This window comes from Ursus maritimus, unplaced genomic scaffold (assembly GCF_017311325.1).
Source record: "Ursus maritimus isolate PB19 unplaced genomic scaffold, ASM1731132v1 scaffold_2, whole genome shotgun sequence".
Classification (NCBI taxonomy): Eukaryota; Metazoa; Chordata; class Mammalia; order Carnivora; family Ursidae; genus Ursus; species Ursus maritimus.
This window is the reverse complement of record NW_024424452.1, coordinates 39,733,505-39,758,624: the sequence shown is the minus strand read 5'-3', so window position 1 is coordinate 39,758,624 and position 25,120 is coordinate 39,733,505. Positions and strand designations below refer to the sequence as shown.

The window sequence follows — 25,120 nt, the reverse complement described above, 5'->3', positions numbered from 1 at the left end:
GGTTTATTTTTTAAGGTAATTATAATTAAAAGTGCAAATGGCGTAAGTAGGTTTCAGAAAAATCAATATCTTTTGGTGAACGTCTAATTCAGATGGCAGGGACATGGTGTGGACATCATAGACAGCAGCCTAGCTGCCTTGTGTTGGGTCAGTTTTCACAACAATCAAGGTGTTCAACAAGGATAGAGAGTACTTAATCTGGAAAGTCAGTTTGTTGGAGGCCGGTTAAAAGAATTTCTGTGGTATCCAGTTAAGTCTTCCCTTGTTTCATTTTAGCATATGTGCCTTTTTATTTACCAACTCTTCTGCTTTAGAAGTCTTGTCATTTTCTAGTCTTAGTTTGAGTGACTTAGAAAGTCAGTATAGTATTAAGATTCACGATCACTTTTTAAGGCTAACTGAAATTATGATTTGTGATTAGGAAAGTGTTTTTAAATCTCTGTAAGATATTTTAAAAGAGACTTATAAGAAGTAAACTTTTAACAGGGAAGATGGCCTTCAGGATTTTGCCTACAGAACCTAGTTTTTTTTCCTTCCTCTTTTAGAAAGTGGCAGCAGCATTGATACGTCTGCTAGTTTTGGAGAACATATTTCTTATACCATCCCATGATATTTATCTCTTAGTAGGAGCGTATATTAAATACCGAGTTGCAAAAATGGTACAGGGAAGAATGACAGGTAAGGTGATTTATCTTTTCCTAAGATTAACATTTCCCAAATCCTTCCTGCTGACAGTAAGAGAAGCAGTTCCACCTTATGTATACAAATACTTCTTTGTGTTTTTATTTTTTATTTTTAAAAATGTTTTTAAAGATTTTATTTATTTATCTGACAGAGAGAGAGAGAGACAGCCAGTGAGAGAGGGAACAGAAGCAGGGGGAGTGGGAGAGGAAGAAGCAGGCTCCCAGCGGAGGAGCCTGATGTGGGGCTCGCTCCCAGGACACTGGGATCACACCCTGAGCCGAAGGCAGACGCTTAACGACTGCGCCACCCAGGCGCCCCTTCTTTGTGTTTTTAGATTTTGTGATAAAGTATTCCTTAAATGCTATACTTGAGATAATACTGGGCAGAGATGGTCCCCATGTCTTGAACAGCTTAGCGTCAGTACCTATAGGCATCTGAATTCTCTGTTAAAACAACAACCAAATATTTACTAGATTTTGTAGGGCAAGTGAGGAAACTTTACCAGAAGAGACTTGAATGATCTTTGCAAAAGTTGTTTCTTGAGAAACTTAATTCATTAACTGAAAACGTAACACTCTGTTGACCCTAGAAGTCCCTTTGAGTTTATAAAGTGTGCGTTGGCTCCATTAGCATGAGTCCTTTCCTTCCTTACTTAGTGGGGATCCTTCTTGCTACTTTCAGTTCATTGGTTTTTAAGAATGCAAGCAATACCAACGATAAACTCATATAGTACCCCCCCAGATGGCTACATGTCAAAATTCATCATAGTGGGAAGGAAAGTAAAAGCAGATCTACTCTTTTTTAGGCCTGCTTCCTGATTTTCCCATTACAATCCAACAATACACTGTTGTCTCTTGCAGTGGCTGCTCTTGTTACATTTATGTATCTTTCTTGTCTTACAGAGGTGGAATTTCCCCTGGAACACTATACACTGGAATTGCAAGACCACAGAGTTGCATGTAATTGGTCTCTTTCTGGGAGAGTGGCTGTACTGGATGAGAAAAGAGCTATGGTGACTGCTGTCCAGCTGGGCCAAACTAACCTTGTCTTTGTCCATAAAAGTATCCTTTTCAGGTTTTAGCTGCCAATCTATGTTTCCCTGAGCATGCGAGACGTGGCCCTTCGTAAAGTAATTTGTTAAGACTATACTTATTTTGTATAGGCTTCATTTTTAACAAAGAGCTATGAATTATTGTCATAATTTCTAACAGGGTAGGTGGGGAAAAGACTCTTTGGAACTTGGGATCTGTTGACTTCAGTGCTTATTTGCAGCCTCAATTTCATTATAACTAGGAGATTGGGGAAAACAGCTTGAAGAAACTTGTGTGAATTTTATTGAATTTGTTCTTTCCCATTTCCACATGAATAATTGAGAAAAGATGGTACGGTTTTGTCTGCAGTAGATGCTTAATTAATATTTGTTAAATTGAGTTGAGAGTAATCTTTAAGAATTCACTAAACGTGCTCTGTAAGGACTGAACAAAGAGAGAGATTTAGAGCTCTGTTATAGTCAAAGAAAACAAAACACAACAAAGATTCAAACTCCAGAAAATTGAAATGTTTGGACTCCATTTCTCAGTGTTTGATTTTGAAATATTTCCTATTTTTGAATATTTGAATCTGAAAGAAATTAATTCACTTAGCAAGTATGTATTATCATCCTCCAGTATGCTCAGCATTGTTCTAAGTGCTGGGGATGTGGACTGCTGTTTTACTCAGGGTAGTCAGGGAAGTCTTCTGTGGTAATGCAACACTGCAGCAGTGGGTCATGCAGATACCCGGGTGACAGAGCTCCAGGGAGAGGAAATAGCAGTTGCCAAGGTTGTGAAGCAGGAGCATGTCTGGCATTTTTTAAAATGAGCAAAGAAGGCACTGAGGCTGAAGTGCTGACAATCAGGGGAAAGAAGTAGGAGAGGTGGTAGAGTAGGGGAGGGAGTAGATGATGTGGCATGTAGTAAGCTAGAAAAGTACTCATATAATCGTATTAGTTAGCTATTTATATTACTTGTCTAAAACATATTAAGGAGGGTTTTTGGTCCAAAGTTGTTTGTTTTTTAGTCATTTTAAGGTACACAGGACATTGGTCAACAGATACAATAGTACCTGCAAAACAGACTAAGTCATTCAGTATTCGAGGCCCAGCTGTGTGTCAGGTACTTCCCCAGATTCCCCAGGCAGACTTATATGACCTTTTTTTCTTTTTTCATATTCTCAGTTCATATTGTTGTTTATTCCAAAGTAGTAGATCTTGAAATACATTATATTTATCTATTTATGTGTTTTCCTTGAGAATATGGATGGTGACTGTTCATAATTTCTTCCAGCACTTAGCTTAGGGTGGCTGGTGGTACTGTTAATAGAGATTGGATAGAGAACAAGAGAAGCAGCAGGTTTAAGGAAAAAGAAAACTAGATTAGTTTTTTACAAGTTAACCTGAAGTACCTGTGGGATAGACATGCCAAAAGGTATTTTTATCTTTTTTAAAGATTTTATTTTATTTACTTGAGAGAGAGAGAGAGAGAGAGAGCACACACCTAAGAAAGCATGAAGGAGGGGGGAAGGACAGAAGGAGAGGGAGAAGCGGACTCTGCTGAGCAGGGAGCCTAAGGCAGGGCTCAATCCCAGGACTCCTGGATCATGACCTGAGCTGAAGGCAGACACTTACCTGAGCCACCCAGGTGCCCCTAGCAGGTATTTTTATTATGCATCTGGAGGAGAAAGATTCAGGATAAAGATAGATATTTGGGAGATCAGTTTATACATAGGTGGTAGTTGAAGCTGTTGTAGACAAAAATCACTTAGGGAGAGTATATAGAGTGAGAGAAGAAGAGGACCAAAGACTATGTAATGCCAACTTTTAAGGTTCATATGGAAAAAGAGGAATTCTTTTTTTTTTTTTTTTTAGATTTTATTTATTTATTTGAGAGAGAATGAGCGGGGTGGGGGGGGGGGGGGGGGAGAAGGGCATAGGGAGTGGGAGAGAATCTTAAGCAGACTCCATGCTGAGTGCAGAGCCCACACGCAGGGCTCAGTCTCACGACCCTGAAATCACAACCTGAGCCAAAATCAAGAGTTGAACACTTAACCTACTGAGCCACCCAGGCACCCTAAGACGTGAGAACTACTTTTTTAGGGTAAGAAGAACTTGAACATGTCTGTAAGGTAAACAGAGAGAGAGCGGAGATATGGGAGAAGGGAGGCTCAGTTGATGATGGAAGGTTTCTGAGGGGCAAGAGAAAATCAGATTCAGAACAGGTGGAAGGATTAGGTAGAAGATCTCTTATTCTGAAAAAGGAGGAATGAATTAGGTTAGAGGTCTATCCAGATCTGTTTCCTCATCTGTAAAGTGGAGGAAATGTTGTGTCTCTGAATTTACTTCTAGCTTTTACATTTTATGAATGTTATATTAGAGTACATATCAGAACCAAACCTAGATTGGCACAGAGGTGCCTGTACAGTCTCCAAAAGATTTGCTTTAGGGGCGCCGGGGTGGCTCAGTCGTTAAGCATCTGCCTTCGGCTCAGGTCATGATCCCAGGGTCCTGGGATCGAGCCCCACATTGGGCTCCCTGCACAGCAGGGAGTCTGCTTCTCCCTCTGCCTGCTGCTCCCCTGGTCATGCTTGCTCTCTCTCCCTCTGTCTCTCCTCTGTCAAATAAATAAATAAAACCTTTAAAAAAAAAAAAAGATTTGCTTTAATGGCTAGGTACAAGTAATCTTTAATTGACTTATCAATTTTATGTATATCAATAGCTCATTTGGAATATTGAGGCAGTTTTAAAAGTTTGATCCCTCAAGTGGATTAAATATTACTTCTATTATCACGATGGATTACTGTAGTGGTAAATTGTAATCTAGCACGTGACTATTACAACTCCTAAATTAGTGTACTTTGAATGAGTGTTTTCTGTTCAGTCATCTCGGTTATATATTTCTTCTTAGCTTTTGGGTGTAGTGTATTTTGGAGAGGGAAGTATATTCCTAGTTAGATTCTGTATAGGACAATAACAGAATATGTTTATATTTTTGCTAGAATTTAACTGAAGGAGTAGTGGGTAGTAGTATGGTGTATAAGTGACTAGGACTAGCTTTCATGACAAAGAGAAAACATTTTGGTAATAAAGATTTACCATAGATAATAGAAAATCAACTAGTGGTTTTTAAAACCATCTCCGGAGCCCGGGGCAAATTGCTGGGCTGGGTGGCAGACCCCTCCCTCCCCCTTCATCGCCACTGTTCATTTCAACAGCCAGTGTGATGCCACTTTGTCCTGCTTTCCATAATGGGCCCCTTATGTAAGAATTTATTTGGAGAAAGTTCTACAGCTAAATGAATATTAAAAGCATGGAATGTGATCTTTTTTCTATCATTCCATTCTCCTTAAATGTGAAATTCAAGAATACCTGATTCCTATTATGACTGAGTCCCTCAAACTTTTCTCAGAAGTGTACACATTTAAGTTTTTGCTTCCCAAAGGATAATAAAAGATAGGATTTTCATTTGTTTCTGTTTGTGCATTTATTATTTTTTTCTTTGGTAGCTCACATTTCTCTTTTCACCCAACTCTGGTTCATATGATTTCCTTAAGCAAAAATTAAGATGTCCATATGCGATCTGTGTCTGGACTCCCAAATTGCACCATATATGTTGTAGAGCCTGGATTTTTAGGTATTTATTTATTTATTTATTTATTTTTAAGAGAGAGGTGGGAGGAAGGAGGAGCAGAGGGAAAGGGGGAGAGAGAATCTTAAGCAGGCTCCATGCCCAGCACAGAGCCTGACTCGGGGCTCAGTCTCACTGAAATCCTGAAATCCTGACTTGAGCTGAAATCAAGAATCGGTCTCCCAACCGACAGAGCCACGTAGGCACCCCTGGATTTTTAGGTATTTTAGGTATTTTTAGATAATGATTTTCAGAAAGCTGAATAGCTTAAACTATTTCATTAAAATGAGTGCATTAGAAACTAGAGTGCTTCTTGAACCTTCAAATTTAACCTTCCTTTGACATGTTTTCTCATATTGTTAGGGTTCCACGCTGTCTGCAAGAGTGAAGCATTTTGAAACAGATTGTGAAAAAATATAAAGACCCATATGATACAATGTTGGGTTAGAAAACGAGACTTAATACAAGGAAAAAAGAATACCAGTGTCCTCAGGTCATATGAAACTGGTCTGATTGAAAGAAGCTGAACTCTTGCCTGACACATTAGGAATGAGAAAAATTGTGGTTTGTTTTGTGTACAGATGTAAGGGAGAGTGTTTCTTTATACCTGAGATGAACTGAATTAAGCCAGGATCTTTTAGAATCCCAAATTATTCAATTTGGTGGAGGGAACTAAAGGAGCAACTTCGGAAACCATCTATTAGCGAGTTTTGCTCACTGAATACAGTTTTTATAAGTTTGTGTTTTTTAATTCATTGATGAAAACGAATGGCCTCTTCTGATATTTTTGTTTCTTGATTTGTGTACAGGTTTCACAGTTCAACCTGGAGACCGATGGAGTCTAGAAGTGGGACAGGTGTATGTCATTACAGTAGAAGTGTTTGATAAAAGCAGTACAAAGGTCTATATTTCAGACGTGAGTGTCTCTTGTATTTTTCTAGCCCCGTGTATGGATAACTTCTTGAGTGGGCCACTTTCTGGCTAGGGAGGGTTTTTTTCTTTTGCTTCCAGACTCTACTTTTAAAGTTACAACTTTATTATGAGTATTAAATAGTTCTGTCCTTGAGGAAAGCTAAACCGGAAGTAAAATATATAATTCAGTCAGAATTATAGAAAAGAGTTGAAGAGAAGGCCAAAACACTTCGGAGGGTGTCTGAGTCTAGGACTCCCTCAGAGCTGGTCAGTTGGCAGTGGTGCAAGGAATGTGGAGTCCCAGATGACAGTGCTGCACTCATTCTCCAGTGCCCTCTTGGGGTTTTTTTCCCTGAAAAATGTCAACTTATGGAATGGCAAAAATTATACCAAAATTTATATAAACTTTGACTCTTTCTGTTTCTGATCACTGGCCATTAGTGGATCTTTCAAGTACCATTTTAAAATTACATCTTTCCAACTTAGCATTTCCATGAGGAGAGCAAAGATTTTGTTTTTATTTATCTCCAGAGTGCATAACCACACTTATTTTTTTTAATGCCTTGGTATTAAGATGGCTTTAGGGAAAAAAAACAAACATCTCCTCAGTTTTATCTTGCTATTGGGCTGATTTTCAGAATCTCAGGATTATGTACCAGTTCCTAAGGGATTACTTTGAAGAGCAGCTCACTACTGTGAATGGATCTTACCATGTAGTAAAAGCCCTGAAAAGTGGTGTCGTGGTGATAAATGCATCCCTGACTTCCATCATTTACCAGGTAGGAATTAAAAGGACAGTCTTTGAATCCCAAGAACACTGATGAGGCTTAGCTGACTTGTTGATTTGTAGGAAGATACATGGCGTGCGTATTCCACCTTTATCTTTCATAAAAATGAGAAAGAAACTGATAAACAGTACACTTGGTGGTTTATATCTGTACAGATTTTCCGTTGCCGTCTTTGTTATTGCTCATGTCTGCATTTGTGGTCATTGTGTATATTTACCATTTGAAGTTCCTTTAAAAATTATTTCAGGGGTGCCTGGGTGGCTCAGCCTTTAAGCGTCTGCCTTTGGCTCGGGTCATGATCCCAGGGTCCTGGGATTGAGCCCCGCATCAGGCTCCCTGCTTGGCGGGAAGCCTGCTTCTCCCTCTCACACTCCCCTTGCTTGTGTTCCTGTCTCGCTGTCTCTCTCTGTCAAATAAATAAATAAATAAAATATTTTAAAAAATTATTTCATATGCACATTTCCATGTGTTGTCAGGCTTACATAGAGTACTTTCTAGTCTGAAAAATCCAAAGGGTTACTATTTCAATTTATTTAACCATGCCACTAACAATGAACTTTTTGCATTATTTCTATTTTTCATTCTTGTAAATGCCATAACTGAGTTTCTTTGTACAATTATTTTTCTTTTGGTTAATTTTCATATGGTATAATGCCAGAAATGGAATTACTGGGTAGAAGGATAAAGTATGAATCTGTTTCTACTGTCTCTAAAATGCATGAGTTTCTGGTTTTTAATAGCCTGCCAAATTATTTCCATCTCGCAGACTTCCTTTTTCTCCATGGATCCTTTCATCTGGTTGTTTAAGATAAAACACTCAGGGTGGTCCTTGACTCTCCCTTCCTGTCACCTGCTACATTCAGTACAATATTGAATGCCATGTCTCAAACCCATTTCTTAGTATCCTTACAGTGCCTTTTTTTTTTAAGATTTTATTTATTTGAGAGGCAGAGAGAGTGAGAGAGAGAGAACATGAGTGGGGTGAGGGGCAGAGGGAGAAGCAGACTCCCCGCTAAGCAGGGAGCCCAATACGGGGCTTGAGCCCAGGGCCCCAGGATCATGACCTGAGCTGAAGGCAGACACTTAACTGACTGAGTCATCCAGGTGCCCCAAGAAATGGACAGATTTCTGTACGTTGATTTTGTATTCTGCAACTTTACTGAATTCATTTATCAATTCTGGCAGTTTTTTTGGTGGAGTCTTTCGAGTTTTCTGTATATAGTATCATGTCATCTGCAAATAGTGAAAGTTTTACTTCTTCCTTACCAATTTTGATGCCTTTTATTTCTTTTTGTTGTCTGATTGCTGTGGCTACAACTTCTAGTACTGCGTTGAATAAAAGTGGTGAGAGGGGACCCTGGGTGGTTCAGACAGTTAAGTGTCTGCCTTTGGCTCAGATTGTGATCTCAGGGTCCTGGGATCGAGCCCCACATTGGGCTCCCTGCTCAGCTGGGAGCCTGCTTCTCCCTCTCTCTGTCGGTCCCCCTGCTTGTGCTTTCTTGCTTATGCTCTGTCTCAGATAAATAAATAAAACCTTAAAAAAAAAGTGGTACAAGTAGACATCCTGGTCTTGTTCCTGACCTTAGGGGAAAAGTTCTGTTTTTCCCCATTAGGGATGAGGTTAGCTGTGGGTTTTTCATAGACAGCCTTTATTATGTTGAGGTATGTTCCCTCTAAACCCACTTTATTGAGGGTTTTTATCATGAATGGATGTTGTACTTTTTCAAATGCTTTTTCTGTGTCTATTGAAATGATCATATAGTTCTTTTTTTTTTTAAGATTTTATGTATTCATTTGAGAGAGAGAGTGTGTGTGTGCGTGAGTGGGGAGAGGGCCAGAAGGAGAGGGAGGATCCTCAAGCAGATTCCCCACTGATCAGGGGGCCTGACGTGGGGCTAATTCACACAACCCTGAGATCATGACCTGAGCTGAAATGAAGAGTCAGACACTTAACTGAGCCCCCCGGGCACCCCTCATTATTACTGAACTATAGTAGCTGTGTTTCTTTGATGATAGGAACATTTATTTACTTCTCTTATAGAAAGAAACTGGTTGAGTAATTCATTAGCACACCATTTTGCTGATGCTTTGAATATGAATGTGGATTATAGAACCAGTCCTTGTAAAATCTATTTTTTCTCCTTTTTTCCTGCTCTTATAGAATAAAAATATTCAGCCTATAAAATTTCCAATCATACATCAGCAAGAAGTGAAGATTTATTTCCCTATCAAGCTTACACCCAACTTTCTGGCATTTCCTTATCATCCTATGGGAATATTATATCGGTATAAAGTACAGGTATGGTGTCCTATCTTATGAGAATTTACAAAGAGATAATTCAGTTTCTTTGTTAATGTATTGAAATTTGGTTAATGTTAATTTTTATTTCCCCCGATCCTAATAATATAATTCAGTTTCTGATGATAACCAAGTCATATTCTTGAATACTATCATTGTAACAAGACTTGCTGTACTTTCTCTCTCTTCCACATATCCTTTACTTGTGACTTTTGTACAGTTTTTGTCAAGCTCCCTTGTGCTCTTTTTGACATTTTGTGATACTGCGAGTTACATAACCTCCTTTCAGTTTCCCCTGCCCACTTAGCTACTTTACTATAGCATCGCAGCTTCTTTTTTTTTAAATCTTATTTATTTAAATTATCTCTGCACCCCACGTGGGGCTCAAACTCATGACCCCGTGTTGAAGAGTCACATGCTCTTCCGACTGAGCTTACTAGACACCCTAGCATCAGAGCTTCTTAATATGTCCAGAAATAATTTGTTATATAGTTTTATCATTATTTTATTATTATTGTTATTTATTTTTAAGATTTTATTTATTTATTTGAGAGAGACAGACAGAGCATGAGCTGAGAGAGGGAGAAGCAGACTCCCCTGCTGAGCAGGGACCCCAACGCAGGGCTCCATCCCAGGATCCCCGGATCATGACCTGAGCCGAAGGCAGACACTTAACCTACTGAGCGACCCAGGCGCCCTATTTATTTCTTGTTTCTTATTTCACCAGTTTTACCTCTTTACTTAAATTCCATTTTCCTCCTTTGGCAGTTAAATATAATGTCGTATTTTTTCACAGGTAGAGGGTGGCAGTGGCAACTTCACTTGGACCTCTTCTAATGAAACAGTGGCGATGGTGACCACTAAAGGAGTGGTGACTGCAGGTCAGGTCAAGGGGAACAGTACTATTTTGGCCCGAGATGTACAAAATCCCTTTCGATATGGAGAAATTAAGGTAAACAACTCTCCAAAGAATCTTATTATCGCCCCTGAGATATTGCTGTCTAAATATAAGTACAGAACATATTTAAAAATCTTTCTAGTCCAGATTGGGTATTTGAAAATGATGCTCAAATTCAATCTGAAAGTACATCTTCCTTAAATATTCCTGGACCTGGGTTGAATCCTGCTTCACTTAATAGCGAGTTACTGAATGGGTGTTTTTGTTTCCTTAGCTCTGAAATGGGGATAATGATAGTATCTACCTCTAAGTGTTATTGTCAGAATTAAATGAGGTAATGTTTTACTTCAATGCTTGGAACATATTCAATACTTAATATTACCTATTTTTGTTATTGTGTTTTTTCCCTATCATATATATGACCTTCATAGTAACTTTATTTCTGGTCTCATATTTATTTGTCAATCTTGTTTCTAAAAGATTGAAAATTCCTTTTCACTATGTTATATAACCACATTACTGTTTTTCCCCTACTTCTGATATATGTTTATGTATGTTGTTGTTCCCTGAAAAACTTGTGTTTTGTTACCATTCAGTGAACATTTACTGATTGCCCTTAAGACATTTACCAGCATACCAAGTATCATAGGACATTCAAAGAAACATAATATATCATCTCTACTTTAAAGAATATAAATTCTAATAGGAAGATCTAGTCACATGAAGTTAAATAACTCTTTAAGGAAATGACGTGAGTTATTTTAAAGCAGTATATGATTAATGCTACTTAAACTGTATAGTCAAAGTATTATTAGTTTATAAAATAAAAATCCTTGTAGATGTGACTAGTCAGAGACTATTATGAAGAGATGAGAACTTGAACAAGACTTTGAAGGATAGAACCAAACTAAGACCTAAGGGTCAAAGGCAACCTGCTGTTTTTTTTTGATAAAGTTTTATTTTTTTTTTTTAAGATTTTATTTATTTATTTGACAGAGAGAGAGTGGGAGAGCACCAGCAGGGGGAGCAGGAGAGGGAGAGGGAGAAGCCGACTCCCCGCTGAGCAGGGAGCCTGATGCGGGGCTCAATCCCAGGACCCTGAGATCATGACTCCAGCTGAAGGCAGACGCTTAACTGACTGAGCCACCCAGGCACCCCTTGATAAGGTTTTATCAGAACACAACCAACCTCATTCATTTATATATGGTCTCTAGCCACTTTGAAGCCACAACTACACAGTTGGGGGTTGCCACAGACACCAGGTGGTCCCCAAAGCCTAAAATATTTGCTGTCTGGCCTTTTCCAGAAAACATTTGCTGATCCCCTACTATAGACAGTGGAGAGCCAACACAGGTTTTTAAGGTTAATAATATGGTAAATCTTGTGTTTGGAAAGTATCTAATTATTTTTTCTGTCAGACAGCAACTGTATTTTTAAAATAAGGAAGGAGCAGAGGATAATTGCTGGTGCTGTACACTAGTAGACTAGAATCAATTGAAGGGAGAAAGGAAAGCAAAGTGTCCAGTGAAGCCTGAACTAGTATTATGGTATTGAGAATAGAGAGAAGGGGAAAGTGCAGGGTTATTTTGGAGGTAGACTTAGTCAGATTTGATGCCCAGTGGGTTGGGAAAAAGTGAAGGATTTAGACACAGGCGTTTCTAGCTTTGGCAGCTAGGTGGATAGAAAACACAAGAAAAGGGAAAAGGAAAAGAGGAAGATGATGAATTCAGTTTTGGATACATTTAGTGTGATTCACCTATGGAGCATCCGGGTATGTTGGTAACTGGAAATAGGGCTCTGAAGTACAAGTGAAAGATTAAGACTAGAAATAAAAATTTGGAATTATCAGTATATGGTTGGTCATTGAAGTTTTGGAACTGCATAAGATTTCCCAGGAAGAGCATATAGTCAGAAGAGAAGATGGACTCTGAGTAATATGTGTCATTATAAGGGACACAGGCAGAACAAGATGAACTAGCAGAAGGAGCATAGAAAGTGACAGAAAAAAACGTCTCTTTGGGCTGCCGTAACAAAATACCACGGACCAGGTGGCTTATAAACAACAGAAATGTATTTATCACAGTTTTGGAGGCTGGCAAATCAAAAATCATGGCACCAGCAGATTTGGTGTCTGGTGAGGGAAAATTCCTGATTCATGGAAGGCTCTCTTTTTGCTGTATCCTCACATGGTGAAGGGCTAGGGAGCTCTTTGGGGGCTCTTTTATAAAGGCACTAATTTCATTTATGACCTGTTTACCTCCCAAAGGCCTCACCTCCTAAAACCATCACATTGGGGGATTAGGATTTCAACATAGGAATTTGAGGGGGGACACAAACATTCAATCTATAGCAAAGACAAAAGTTTGTGGGTTTTTTTGTTTTTTTTTAAGATATCAAGAAAGAGGAAGTGCTCTGTATTTGAAGTCAGCAAACTTTGTGAAGGGCCAGATAGTAAATATGTTAGTGTTTGTAGACCACATATATACTCTCCTATTCTTCTTTGTTGTTCTTTATTTTAAAACCTTTTAAGAATGTAAAAACTATTCTTCACCCACAAAACTAAGAAAATTGGGCACTAGCCATCATTTGCCACACTCCTGCTGTATTGTGTTAGATGCTTTAGAGGAATCAGTTGATGAAGGAGTGAAATGAGTGACATGCTTAGTACCCACCCCCCCAACACACACATGGTATATGGTATATATTTTTGTATTTAAAACGTACATATATGTTTATGTATGTGTGTATTTAAGTATTTAAGGAGTGTGGGGTGCCTGGGTAGCTCAGTCAGTTGGGTGTCTGCCTTCAGCTCAGGTCATGATCCCAGGGTCCTGGAATCGAGCCCCACGTCGGGCTCCCTGCTCAGCAGGGAGGCCTGCTTCTCCCTCTCCCTCTGCTGCTCCCCCTGCTTGTGCTCTCTCTAATAAATAAATAAAATATTTAAAAAAAAGAAAGTTATGTTAGGAAAATCTTAGAAGAAAACATTCCTTAAATATTTTTTTTAAGATTTTATTTATTTATTTGACAGAGTGAGAGAGGACAAGCGGGGCGGGGGGGTTGGCAGAGGGAGAGGGAGAAGCAGGCCCCCTGCTGAGCAGGGAGCCCGACGCGGGGCTCGATTCCAGGACCCTGGGATCATGACCTGAGCTGAAGACAGATGCCCAACCGACTGAGCCACTCAGGCATCCCTAACATAACTTTCTTGAAAGATTCATTTTTTTTCTCTCCAGATATATGTCCTGAAACTGAACAAAATGGAGCTGTTACCATTTCATGCTGATGCGGAGATTGGCCAGATTATAGAAATCCCCATTGCAATGTATCATGTAAACAAGGAGAACAAGGAAGTCATCGTGCTCACAGACTGCTCTCATTTATTGTTGGATCTTAACATGGATAAGCAAGGAGTCTTTACTCTTCTCAAGGAAGGTAAGAGTAGGCCTTTTTTTTCTCCTTTCTTTGTCGTTGCATGAGGAACTACAGATTATAGTCTGAGTTCACATATTACCTTTCTTTACGGTGCTTCTGTTTACTCTGTCAACTGCCTTGTTATGTTGTAATTTAGAAACAAAAGCCCAGCGGTAGAGCAACATGTTCAGAGAAGTGCTGTGGCCATTCCTTCAGCTCATATGAAGGGATTGAGCTCTTTTTCCTCTTTCTTTAAATATGTCATACCTCTAACTAGGATGGATGTAGTACCATTATTAAATTTATTCAAAAAAAGAGTATCTTTTTCTAATAAAAGGAGAATGTGAACAAGCTATCCATAAAGACCAACATCATTTCCTGTTATTGAATATTATGTGTGATCCTGATTACCATTGTTTTTTAATCAGTAATAATAGTAGTAGTAGCATGTAACATTCACTCAGCATTTGCTATTTGTTAGGCTCTGTTCTGAATACTTTTCATATCTTAACTCTTTTAATTCTTGCAATACAGCTATAATTTGGACTTCTGCCTTGCCCTTGCTAAGTATACTATATAATATCTCTTTCCTCTTCTCAGTTCTCAAAGTGTGTCTCCTAATTTTTAGGCCCTCACTATCTCTCACCTAGAATAAAACAATACCCTCCTAACTGTTGCTCACCTTTAATAATCCGTGGCTATGAGATGGACTCTCATGAAGCTTACTTTTTAAGATTTTATTTATTTATTTGTCAGAGAGAGAGAGAGAGAGCACAAACAGGGGGAGTGGCAGGTAGAGGGAGAAGCAAGTTCCCCACTGAGCAAGGAGCCCGATGAGGGACTTGATCCCAGGACCCCAGGACCATGACCTGAGCCAAAGGCAGACACTTAACTGCCTGAGCCACGCAGGTGTCCCTGAAACTCACTTTCAATATTACTTTTCCTGCTCAAAAAATGGGAGAATTTCTCATTGCCAGTGGAATAGAGTTAAAATCCTTTTAGTTTAATGTTCAAGGTCTCTACAAGATAACCCAATCTACTTTTCATAAAAAAGTACTCCTGCATACTTTGGCTTCTTTCATATGTGGCTCCAGCCAAACAAATTATTTAAGTTAAAATTTCCTGTATAGCTCCTTCATATATTCATGTGTATCTCATTTATATTTCTATCTTTGCTCATTCATCAGTTTGAAATACTTTCTTCTACATATTTAAATCTTCCTTGATCTCCCCAACTAGAAGTAATCTGTTTTCTAGACCTCTGTAGTGCTTATTATTTTCTAATCCTTTAATTTATGAAAATGTTCACTCTCCCCTTCTAAACTATATATGCCTCTAAGTTAGGATCTTTGCTCATATTTTATCCTAACTGAACATAAAATTGTATCTTACATGGTATATATCTATTAATAGAAGGAACAGATTTTATATCAATTTGATATAAACAACTGGATCCTAGTAGTTAGTGTGGGAGATCAAGATGTTTTTTAATGTATTAAAATTCTTTTATTTCTCTAGACTGATACCCTGAGAACTGACTGCTTATTACCCTAATGAAATCATGTTTTTTGATTTGCAGGTATTCAAAGACCTGGGCCAACACACTGTTCTAGTATACATATAGCAGCCAAATCACTAGGCCATACCCTGGTAACAGTGAGTGTGACTGAGTCTGAAGAGTACTTGGAGAGCAGTGCCACATTTGCTGCTTATGAACCCCTAAAGGTGAGATATTTCATGGTAAGGAATTGGCATATCTTTTCATGGAACCCGCTGTGTCCACTTAGAGGCTTCCCACCTATCTGTGATTTCTGTTAAAGATCAGTTATATTTGTGTTCTCTTTATTTACCAGCTCTTTCATCAAACCAGAGTATCAGGGAGTTTTCTCCCTCATGTTTCTGCCACAGGAATATCTTTAAGTTGTATCAGCAAGTTTTAGGTATTCCCCTTTATTTCTTTTTTTTATTGAGATATAAAATATGTATAGTAAGGCACATAAAGTACACTAATCTTAAGATACTATTTGAATTTTTACATGTGTATATATCCCTTAAACACAACCCTGAATAAGATATTGAATATTAGTATGGCCTCTTTTGAAGAACTCTGAAAGAAAACTTTATTCTAGAGAGGGAAATTAGTCATCTTTAACCTTTGTATTTAAGGATTTTCAGCACAACAATCATTTAGGGCCCTAAGGATTGGTCCATTATAATTGGGACATTATGACAGGTGGCAGTTCAAAACAAAGAGTAGAACCTGGTATGCATTCATATTTGAGTCCCTCAGGAGCTAAAATTGATGTCTACAGGTTCTTGCTAATAGATACTGACAAATCCATAGTCAGTGTCTCTTGGGATATGGAGGCACCCATGGGGGAAAAATTAACACTCATGAAAAAGTGAAGTAAGTTATTAATTTTAAAATTTGCATTTGAAGTTGGCCTTATTGCACATTATGTAGCATAAGTATTAAACATACGGTTCAAGCATATTTCATTTGTTCTCAGTCGATGAATCATCTTAGTTGCCTAATTAAGTGAAAGTACTTGGCTGTGGCTCATTGTTGTTTCATTAGGTTTTTTATCTTATGATTATTCCCAGCCTTATTTTGTATTTATTGAGTATCCACAGATTAGATCTCCACTGGATGAAAACCGTCCTTAAAGGAAAGGAAGTAAGATGATGATTTTCCTTTTCTGTGTAGTGCTTTGGTCATATATTTTTCCCCTTACCTGCTTAAAAGAATATGTGTTTTCTATCTTTGTTATCAATATTATGTTTCAGTACGTGGAATAGTTCTCAGTTTGTCCTTTTACATATCAGTCCAGTTCAGTTGATCTCATTAATTTTGGACTGTGTATCTAGGAAAAAGGAATAATCTCTGTCTTGCTTTCTCAGGGAGGCCTTCTGTGAAGCCTCTAATTATATTTCTTCTATTAGATGCTTGTATGGCACACTGTACAATGTCTTTTTGTGATGCCCATTATACTGTTTACCTACTTCAAATCTGTCTTTCCCAAACCGTGAGCTCCACTGTGAGGCAAGACCTTATTTGACTTTTTATTGCTATATCCCCAATGGGCCCTCAGTGAATACTTGTTGAATTGATTTATATACACATTATTTAAGAGAATACTGCCATTAGACATAGGAATGTTTAATTTTAATAGTATTCAGTAATAAATATGATTGACTAGTTCAGGAAAAAATACTAAGGCATGGTATTTATTTTGCAACTTTGTCACTGTTGTATTTAGACATTATGTGCCACATGAAAATAACCTACACTTTGATAATACTTTATTCTCCTAAAACAAGTTTGCTCATCTGTAATAGGATCCAATTTCTTAGTATACTGGAGTGAATAATACCCCTTGACTATACCCCTTAGGTGAGAGTTCTTTGAGAAATAGGGTGAAGTGTACAGATGTATTATTTTATATTTTTAGGATGAAAGTTCTTTGCTAACTTAATAAAATATCCATTTAATGGGTAAATTCTTAGAAACATACCATCTTCCTTTGGCACCTGGGTGGGTCAGTCAGTTAAGCATCTGACTCTTGATTTTGGCTTAGGTCATAATCTCAGGGTTGTGAGATTAAGCCATGCATCAGGCTCTGCCCTCATTGGGGAGTCTGCTTGAGACTTTCTTTTTCCCTCACTCTCTCTCCCCCTTCTTTCTCTCTAAAATAAATAAGTCTTAAAAAAAAAAAAAAAACAGAAAGAAACATACAATCTTCCAAAACTGAACTAGGAAGAAATAGAAAATCTAAACAGACTGATTGCTAGTAATGAAATTGAATTGGTAATCAAAAAACTGCCAACAAACAAAAGTGTAGGGCCAGATGTATTCACAGGTGAATTCTACCAAACATGTAAAGAAGAGTTAATAATTATTCTCCTCAAACTATCCCAAAAAATAGAAAAGGAAGGAAATCTTCCAAATATATCCTACAAGGCCAGCATTACCCTGATACCAAAACTAGATGACACCATAAAGAAACAAAGCTATAGGCCAATATCACTGATGAACATACCTGCAAAAGTCTCCAACAAAATATTAGCAAACCACATACAATACATTAAAAGAATCATTCACCGCAATCAAATGGGATTTACTCCAGGAAAGCAAGGATGGTTCAATATTCACAAATCAATCAATGTGATATACCACTCAACAAAACAAATGATAAAAATCATGATTATCTGAACAGATGCAGAAAAAGCATTTGGTGAAATTCAACATCTATTAATGATAAAAACTCTCAACAAAGTGGGTTTAGAGGTAACATACCTCAACATAATAAGGGCCACATATGATAAAGCTACAGCTAACATCATACTCAATGGAGAAAAACAGCTTTTTCTCTAAGATCAGAGAAAGACAAGGATACCCACTCTTACCACTTTCATTCAACATCATATTAGAAGTCCTAGCCATAGCAGTAAGACAAGAAAAAGAAACAAGAGGCTTGCGTATTGGTAAAAAAGTTAAACTATCACTTTTTGCAGATAGACCTGATACTACACATAGCAAATCCTAAACACTCCACCAAAATATACTAGAAGTAATAAATGAATTAGTAAAGTTGCAGGATACAAAATTAATACCCAGAAATCACTGGTGTTTCTATACACTAATAATGAAGTAGCAGAAAGAAATTAAGAAAATAACACCATTTACAATTACACCAGAAAGGATAAAATACCTAGGAATAAATTTAACCAAGGAGGTGAAATACCTGTACTCTGAAAAATATAAAACATTGATGAAAGTAATTGAAGATGACACAAACAAATGGAAAGATATTCCATGCTCATGGATTGGAAGAATTAATATTGTTAAAATGTCCATATTAGCCCAAATAATCTATAGATTCAATGCAATCCCTATCAAAATACCAACAGCATTTTTTACAAAACCAGAACAAATAATACTAAAATTTGTATGGAACCGCAGAAGACCCCAGAGCCAAAGCAATGCTGAAAAAGAAGAACAAAGCTTGGAAGTATCACAATTCCAGATTTCAAGATATGCTACAAAGCTGTAGTAATTCAAACAGTATGGTACTGACTAAAAAACAGACACATAGATCAATGGAACAGACTAGAGATCCCAAAAATGAACCCATGATTATACGGTCAGTTAATCTTCAACAAAGGAGACAAGAATTGGGGCACCTGGGTGGCTTAGTCAGTTAAGCATCTGCCTTCAGTTCAGGTCATGATCCCAGGGTCCTGGGATTGAGCCCTGTGTCGGGGTCCCTGCTCAGCGGGAAGCCTGCTTTTCCCTCTCCCGCTCCCCTTGCTTGTGGTCCCTCTCTCGCTGTCTCTCTGTCAAATAAATAAATAAAATCTTAAAAAAAAAAAAGGCAAGAATATACAGTGGGGAAAGGACAATCTCTTTATTTTTATTTTATTTTTTTAAAGATTTTATTTATTTATTTGACAGAGAGAGAGACAGCCATCGAGAGAGGGAACACAAGCAGGGGGAGTGGGAGAGGAAGAAGCAGGCTCCTAGCAGAGAAGCCTGATGTGGGGCTCGATCCCAGAATCCCAGGATCACGCCCTGAGCCGAAGGCAGACGCCTAACAACTGCACCACCCAGGCGCCCCAGGACAATCTCTTTAATAGATGGTGCTGGGAAAGCTGGACAGCTGCATGCCAAAGAATGAAACTGGACCACTGTCTAACACCATACACAGAACTAAATGTGAGACCTTAAACCATAAAAATCCTAGAAGAGAGCATAGGTAGTAATTTCTCTGACGTCAGCCAATGACATTGAACATTTTTCTAGATGTCTCCTGAGGCAAGAGAACAAAAGAAAAAAAACTATTGGGACTACATCAAAATAAAAAGCTTTTGCACAGTGAAGGAAACCACCAACAAAACAAAAGGTAATCTATGAAATAGGAGAGGATATTTGCAAATGATGTATCTGATGAAGGGTTAATATCCAAAATATTTAAAGAATTTATATACCTCAACACTAAAAAAACTAAGTTCGATTAAAAAATGGGCAGAGAACCTGAAGATACATTTTTCCAAAGAAGACATACAGATGGCCAACAGACACATGAAAAGATGTTCAACATCATTCATCATCAGGGAAATGGAGATCAAAGCCACGATGAGAGATCGCTTCATACCTGTCAGAATGGCTAAAATAAGAGAAGAAACAGCAAGTGTTAGTGAGGATGTGGAGAAAAAGGAACACTTGTGCACTGTTGGTGGGACTGTAAATTGGTGCAGCCACTCTGGAAGACAATATTGAGGTTCCTCATAAAACTAAAAATAGAACTACCTCATGATCCAGTAATTCCACTACTGGGTATTTAAAGAAAATGAAAACACTAATCTGAGAAGATATATGCACCCCTATGTTTATTGAAGCATTGTTTACAATAGCCAAGATATGGAAGCAACCCAAGTGTCCACCAAAATATGAATGGGTAAGGAAGATGTGATGTGTATGTACACACAGACGCACAGGAATATTACACAGCCATAAAAAGATGAGATCATACCATTGTGCCAACATGGATGGACCTAGAGGGTATTATGATAAGTGAAATAAGTCAGACTGAGAAAGACAAATGATTCTATACAATTTCACTCATATGTTGTATCTAAAAAACAAAATAAATGAATAAATAAACAAAAAGCACAATCAGTCTTATCAATACAGAGAACAAACTGATGGTTGCCAAATTGGTGGGGGTGGATAGGCAACATGGGTGAAGAGGAATGGGAAATACAGGCTTCTGGTTATGGAATGAAGAGTCATGGGAATAAATTTACGACGTAGGGAACATAATGGTACTATAATAGTGTGGTATGGGGACAGATGGTAGCTACACTTCTGAGCACAGCATAACATGGATGTCCAACCTCTGTGTTGTACATGTGAAACCAATGTAACAGTGTGTGTCAACTATACTCAGATTTAAAAAATATATATCCATTTAAAATGCTTATACAGGGCGCCTGGGTGGCACAGCGGTTAAGCGCCTGCCTTTGGCTCAGGGCGTGATCCCGGTGTTGTGGGATCGAGCCCCACATCAGGCTCTTCCGCTATGAGCCTGCTTCTTCCTCTCCCGCTCCCCTTGCTGTGTTCCCTCTCTCGCTGGCTGTCTCTATCTATCTCTGTCAAATAAATAAATAAAATCTTTAAAAAAAATTTTAAAAAAATAATAAAATGCTTATACAGCTACTTGTTCAATACCTTTTATGTGCCCAACATTGTACTAAATCCACTAAGGAGGAGACATTCTCTTTTAAAATTTAGGTAGAAGATACTCTCCTCTCTGAATAATTTTACATAACTAGAAAGCATAAGAAGAATTAATACACTCTCACATGTGAAACATTTGACACATTCAAACAGCATTAGTGGATGAACTAGTGTACAAATAAATGGTAGAGGTGAGTATTGCCGGAACTTAGAGCATGTGGAAGTGGCTGTAGTCTGGAATGATTGGATATTAATGGGTAAGGTGACACATAAATTAGGCCTGAATGATAGGGTCTAAATGAATATAGAGGTTGAGAAGCACCCAAGTGAAAGGCATCGTGTACATGGCTCCTGATGTGGAAATAAAGTCTAAAGTCATTTTCAGCAATCACCCAGTTTTCACTTTAGAAAACTGTTGAGTTCCCTCACCAATCAAGAATTCATTTCTTTGAATGTCATCAGGCTGTAAACCCTGTGGAAGTGGCATTGGTGACGTGGCAGTCTGCGAAGGAAATGGTGTTTGAAGGGGGCCCCCGTCCATGGATCTTGGAGCCCTCCCGATTCTTTTTGGAGTTGAGCATGGAGAAGACAGAGAAAATTGAATTAACACAAGTCCGGCTGCCAGCTAAGAGAAAACAGAACCAGTACATCTACCGGGTCTTGTGCCTGGATTTAGGGGAACAAGTAAGTAGGAAAATCATCTTTTTCTAACGTTTCTTTTAGCAGTAATACCCCAAATCTTTTGTACTTCTAGCCATTCCTTTTCAGATTCTAATGGATTTTATTTATAGACTCAATAGGAAAATTCTTTTTTTCCTTCCAAGTTTTTATTTAAATTCTAGTTATTTAACATAGGAAAATTCTAACTATTGATTAAAGGTTTTTTTTTAACTTTACTATTCTTTAAATGTACTCAAAGATTTCACTCATCTGAGAATTCTAACAGTCCACTAAATGGTTCAAGATCCTTTTGTAGTAATGAACTTATTTCAGTCACTTTATCGCTATAATTCATTTGCTTGTTGTCTAGACTAGAGAATATATGGTTTCCCACCTCCAAAAAATGCAAGGAAGGGAAAGTTGAAGCGTCATCTGTTAGCAGTTTTGATGGATTAGCAATTGTGAGTGGTGAGCAATTTTGAAGAACTAGTTAGATCTGTGCAGATAAGATACTAAGTGTGTTGCCCTTTATCAGTTGAATTAGTTTTATTATTTTAGAGGTGGTGGCAGATCCACTCCCAGCTGTGCCCTGCTTCTGTCAAACCAGTGACAAAAGTTTGCGGTTTGACTAGGGTTGAGAATTCAGTGTATGACTCTGTAACCAGCCCACAAGGAATCGATGTATGATTTTAACTTAAGAAGAGCTGAGCTTCTTTCCAACGTGTCTTGTGAACTTTGTTGTGTATGTGGCTGGCTGTCAGGAGTGGCAGAGTCCTCATCCCTGTGGGGTCCTCTTGTCTTCTGTCCCCACATTCTGTTACTCATTTGGTGCTTCTACCAGAGAAAGGTCGAAACACAAAATATTTTTTCCACTTTTTACCAACTGATAACAAAAGATTTGGTGGAGAAAAAGACTGAAGTAGTTGGTCAGAATTAGATTTTTAAATATTCCCTTTGTTTATAAATTTCCATGATACCCTTGTTTCTCTTAGCCACATGATTAAGAACTATGATGATTGTGTCCAAAGGGATCCTATACTGGGGTTTGAGTAATTCTGACATGTGTACGTTGGAACAACTGACATCAAGTGTCTACCCACAGTTGCCTCTTGCTCTGTTCTTTCCTTAAAGGCTCTGACATTCCGAATTGGAAATCACCCAGGTGTCCTGAACCCTAGTCCAGCTGTCGAGGCTGTGCAGGTACGCTTCATGTGTGCCCACCCTGCCAGCATGTCAGTAACCCCAGTGTACAGAGTGCCACCTGGTGCCCAGCCATGCCCTCTGCCACAGCACAACAAACAACTGGTAAGTACAGTGTTTCCATCTAACTTGGTACTTTTGTCTTCCACACCTTAGAGATAAATGGTCTAAAATACGGCTTTTGTCTTATTAAAGTGGAGGAAACATTTATTTGTTATTCATTCTCTGACAGTGTAAAGAGATAATTAAACTAGGTTAGAATTGGCTATACTTAGTGACACTTAGCAACTTAGTTTGCTTACTGTACGTAGGGACATAGCTCGTAATTATGGCAATAAACAGTGGAGATGTCTTTAAACTTCCAGATCTTTTATTGGCATTATTGGTAAATAATAGAATTTATTTCTACTCTAAACCCACCGTGAAGAATAATGATAAGCAATAATATGACTAGTAGGGATTAAGGAATAAAAGAGTTTTCTAACCTAGAAACTAGAACGTCAGACTGTATAGTAAATGAGGTAGACTTTAATTACAAGCTTAGGAGAATCAAAGTCCTTTCTTAGCCTATGTAGAACAGAACAATCAATTATTCCTGTTTTACAGATGGAGAAACTGAGACTCCTAGAGGTTGAGTAATTTCTTCAAAAGCATAAAGCTAGAAAATAGCACATCCTGTTCGACTCCAAAGCACATGTTATTAAGTTTTATACTATTCTGTCTTTTTATTATAAAAGAACAAGAATATGAGATGTACAGGTTAGGAACTCATTTTTTTCAGAACTAAATTCCACATGAAGTATTACTTGAAGTTTATAAATGATGTACTTCTTTTAAAAAGATATTTTTAGTTCAGAGAGAAAGAGCATGGGGGGAGGGGGAGGGGAAGAGGGAGAGAGAAACTCAGGCGGACTCAGAGCTGAGCATGGAGCCCAATGCGGGACTCCATCCCACAACCCTGAGGTCAGACCTGAGCCAAAACCAAGAGTCGGACACTCAACCGACTGCGTCACCCAGGTGCCCCTATAAATGATTTGCTTTTTGAAAAAGGACTTAGATGGAGCAGAATAAAAGTTATCCATATAATTGTCATTCAATGTCACTTTTTTCATTTGAAATAATGTAAAGTTTTAGAAAATTGCAAGAAAAGGGGCACCTGGGTGGCTCAATTGGTTGAGTGTCTGACTCTTGGTTTTGGCTCAGGTCTGATCTCAGGGTCATGGGATCAAGCCCTACATTGGGCTCTATGCTCAGCAAGGAGTCTGGTTGGGATTCTCTCTCTTCCTCTCCCTCCACCCCTCTCCCTAGCTCATTCACGTGCATGTGCACGCGCTCTCTCTCTCTGTCTCTCAAATAAATAAATAAAATCTTTAAAAAAATTGCAAGAAATTTTTTTTCCTGGAGCCATTCAGGAGTAATTTACAGACATAATTCCCCATACTTTAGAATTTATTTTTGTAATAATTAAGTACAATTTCCATGCTGTAAAATTCACTCTTTTAAAAGTGTACAAATAAGGGATGCCTGGGTGGCTCAATCAGTTAAGGGTCCGCCTTCGGCTCAGGTCGTGATCCCAGGGTCCTCGGATCAAGCCCCGCATTGGGCTCTCTGCTCAGTAGGGAGCCTGCTTCTCTCTCTCCCTCTCCCCCAGCTTGTGCTCACTCTCTCTCTCTTGCTTGCTCTCTCTCAAGTAAATAAATAAAAGCTTTTTAAAAAAGTGTACAAGTAAGAGTTTTGCAGCCATCACCATGGTCCATCAGAATATTTTCATTTCCCCAAAAAGAAATGGACACCCGGTAGCAGTCACTCCCCATCCCCCCACCCCAGCCCCTGGAAACCACTATATGTCTCTATAGATTTGCTTGTCCTGTACATTTCATATAAATGGAATCATATAATATGTGGCTTTTGTATCTAGCTTCTTTCTTTTAGCATGTTTTCAAGATTCTTCCATCTTGTAGCATCAGTGAGTACTGCATTCTTTTTTATGGCTTCATAATATACCATTGTAGAGATATACTACATTTTGGCCATTTATCAGTTGATGGATATATGGGTGGTTCCCACTTTTTGGCTATTATAGAAGAATGATGGTGCCATGAACATTCATGCACAAATTTTTGTATGGACATGTTTTCAATTCTTCCGAGTTTCTATATAGAGATGGAATTTCTTGGACTATGGTAACTCAGTGCTTAGCCTTTTGAAGAGCTGCCAGCTGTTTTCTAGAGCAGCCACACCATTTTACACTTCCATAAGCAAGGGATGAGAATTCCAACTTCTCCACATCCTTTCCAACATTTGTTATTGTCTGTCATTGATTATAACCTTCCTGCTGAGTGAGCAGTACTATCTCATGGTGGTTTTATG

General features: G+C 38.3%; 1 protein-coding gene across 2 annotated transcripts in view; it reads left to right on the top strand.

Annotated features, from left to right (window-relative positions):
- The window catches only part of NUP210L (nucleoporin 210 like), a 74,676-nt gene that overhangs the window by 11,301 nt on the left and 38,255 nt on the right, over window positions 1-25,120 (top strand). For both annotated transcript variants that reach the window (XM_040635697.1, XM_040635696.1), the window contains exons 6-16: window positions 546-678; window positions 1,587-1,745; window positions 5,283-5,351; window positions 6,155-6,261; window positions 6,896-7,036; window positions 9,207-9,344; window positions 10,141-10,296; window positions 13,473-13,671; window positions 15,230-15,375; window positions 21,353-21,574; window positions 22,682-22,855. In XM_040635697.1, the coding sequence (XP_040491631.1) occupies window positions 546-678; window positions 1,587-1,745; window positions 5,283-5,351; window positions 6,155-6,261; window positions 6,896-7,036; window positions 9,207-9,344; window positions 10,141-10,296; window positions 13,473-13,671; window positions 15,230-15,375; window positions 21,353-21,574; window positions 22,682-22,855 (1,644 nt within the window). The remainder of the gene's footprint in view (window positions 1-545; window positions 679-1,586; window positions 1,746-5,282; window positions 5,352-6,154; window positions 6,262-6,895; window positions 7,037-9,206; window positions 9,345-10,140; window positions 10,297-13,472; window positions 13,672-15,229; window positions 15,376-21,352; window positions 21,575-22,681; window positions 22,856-25,120) is intronic.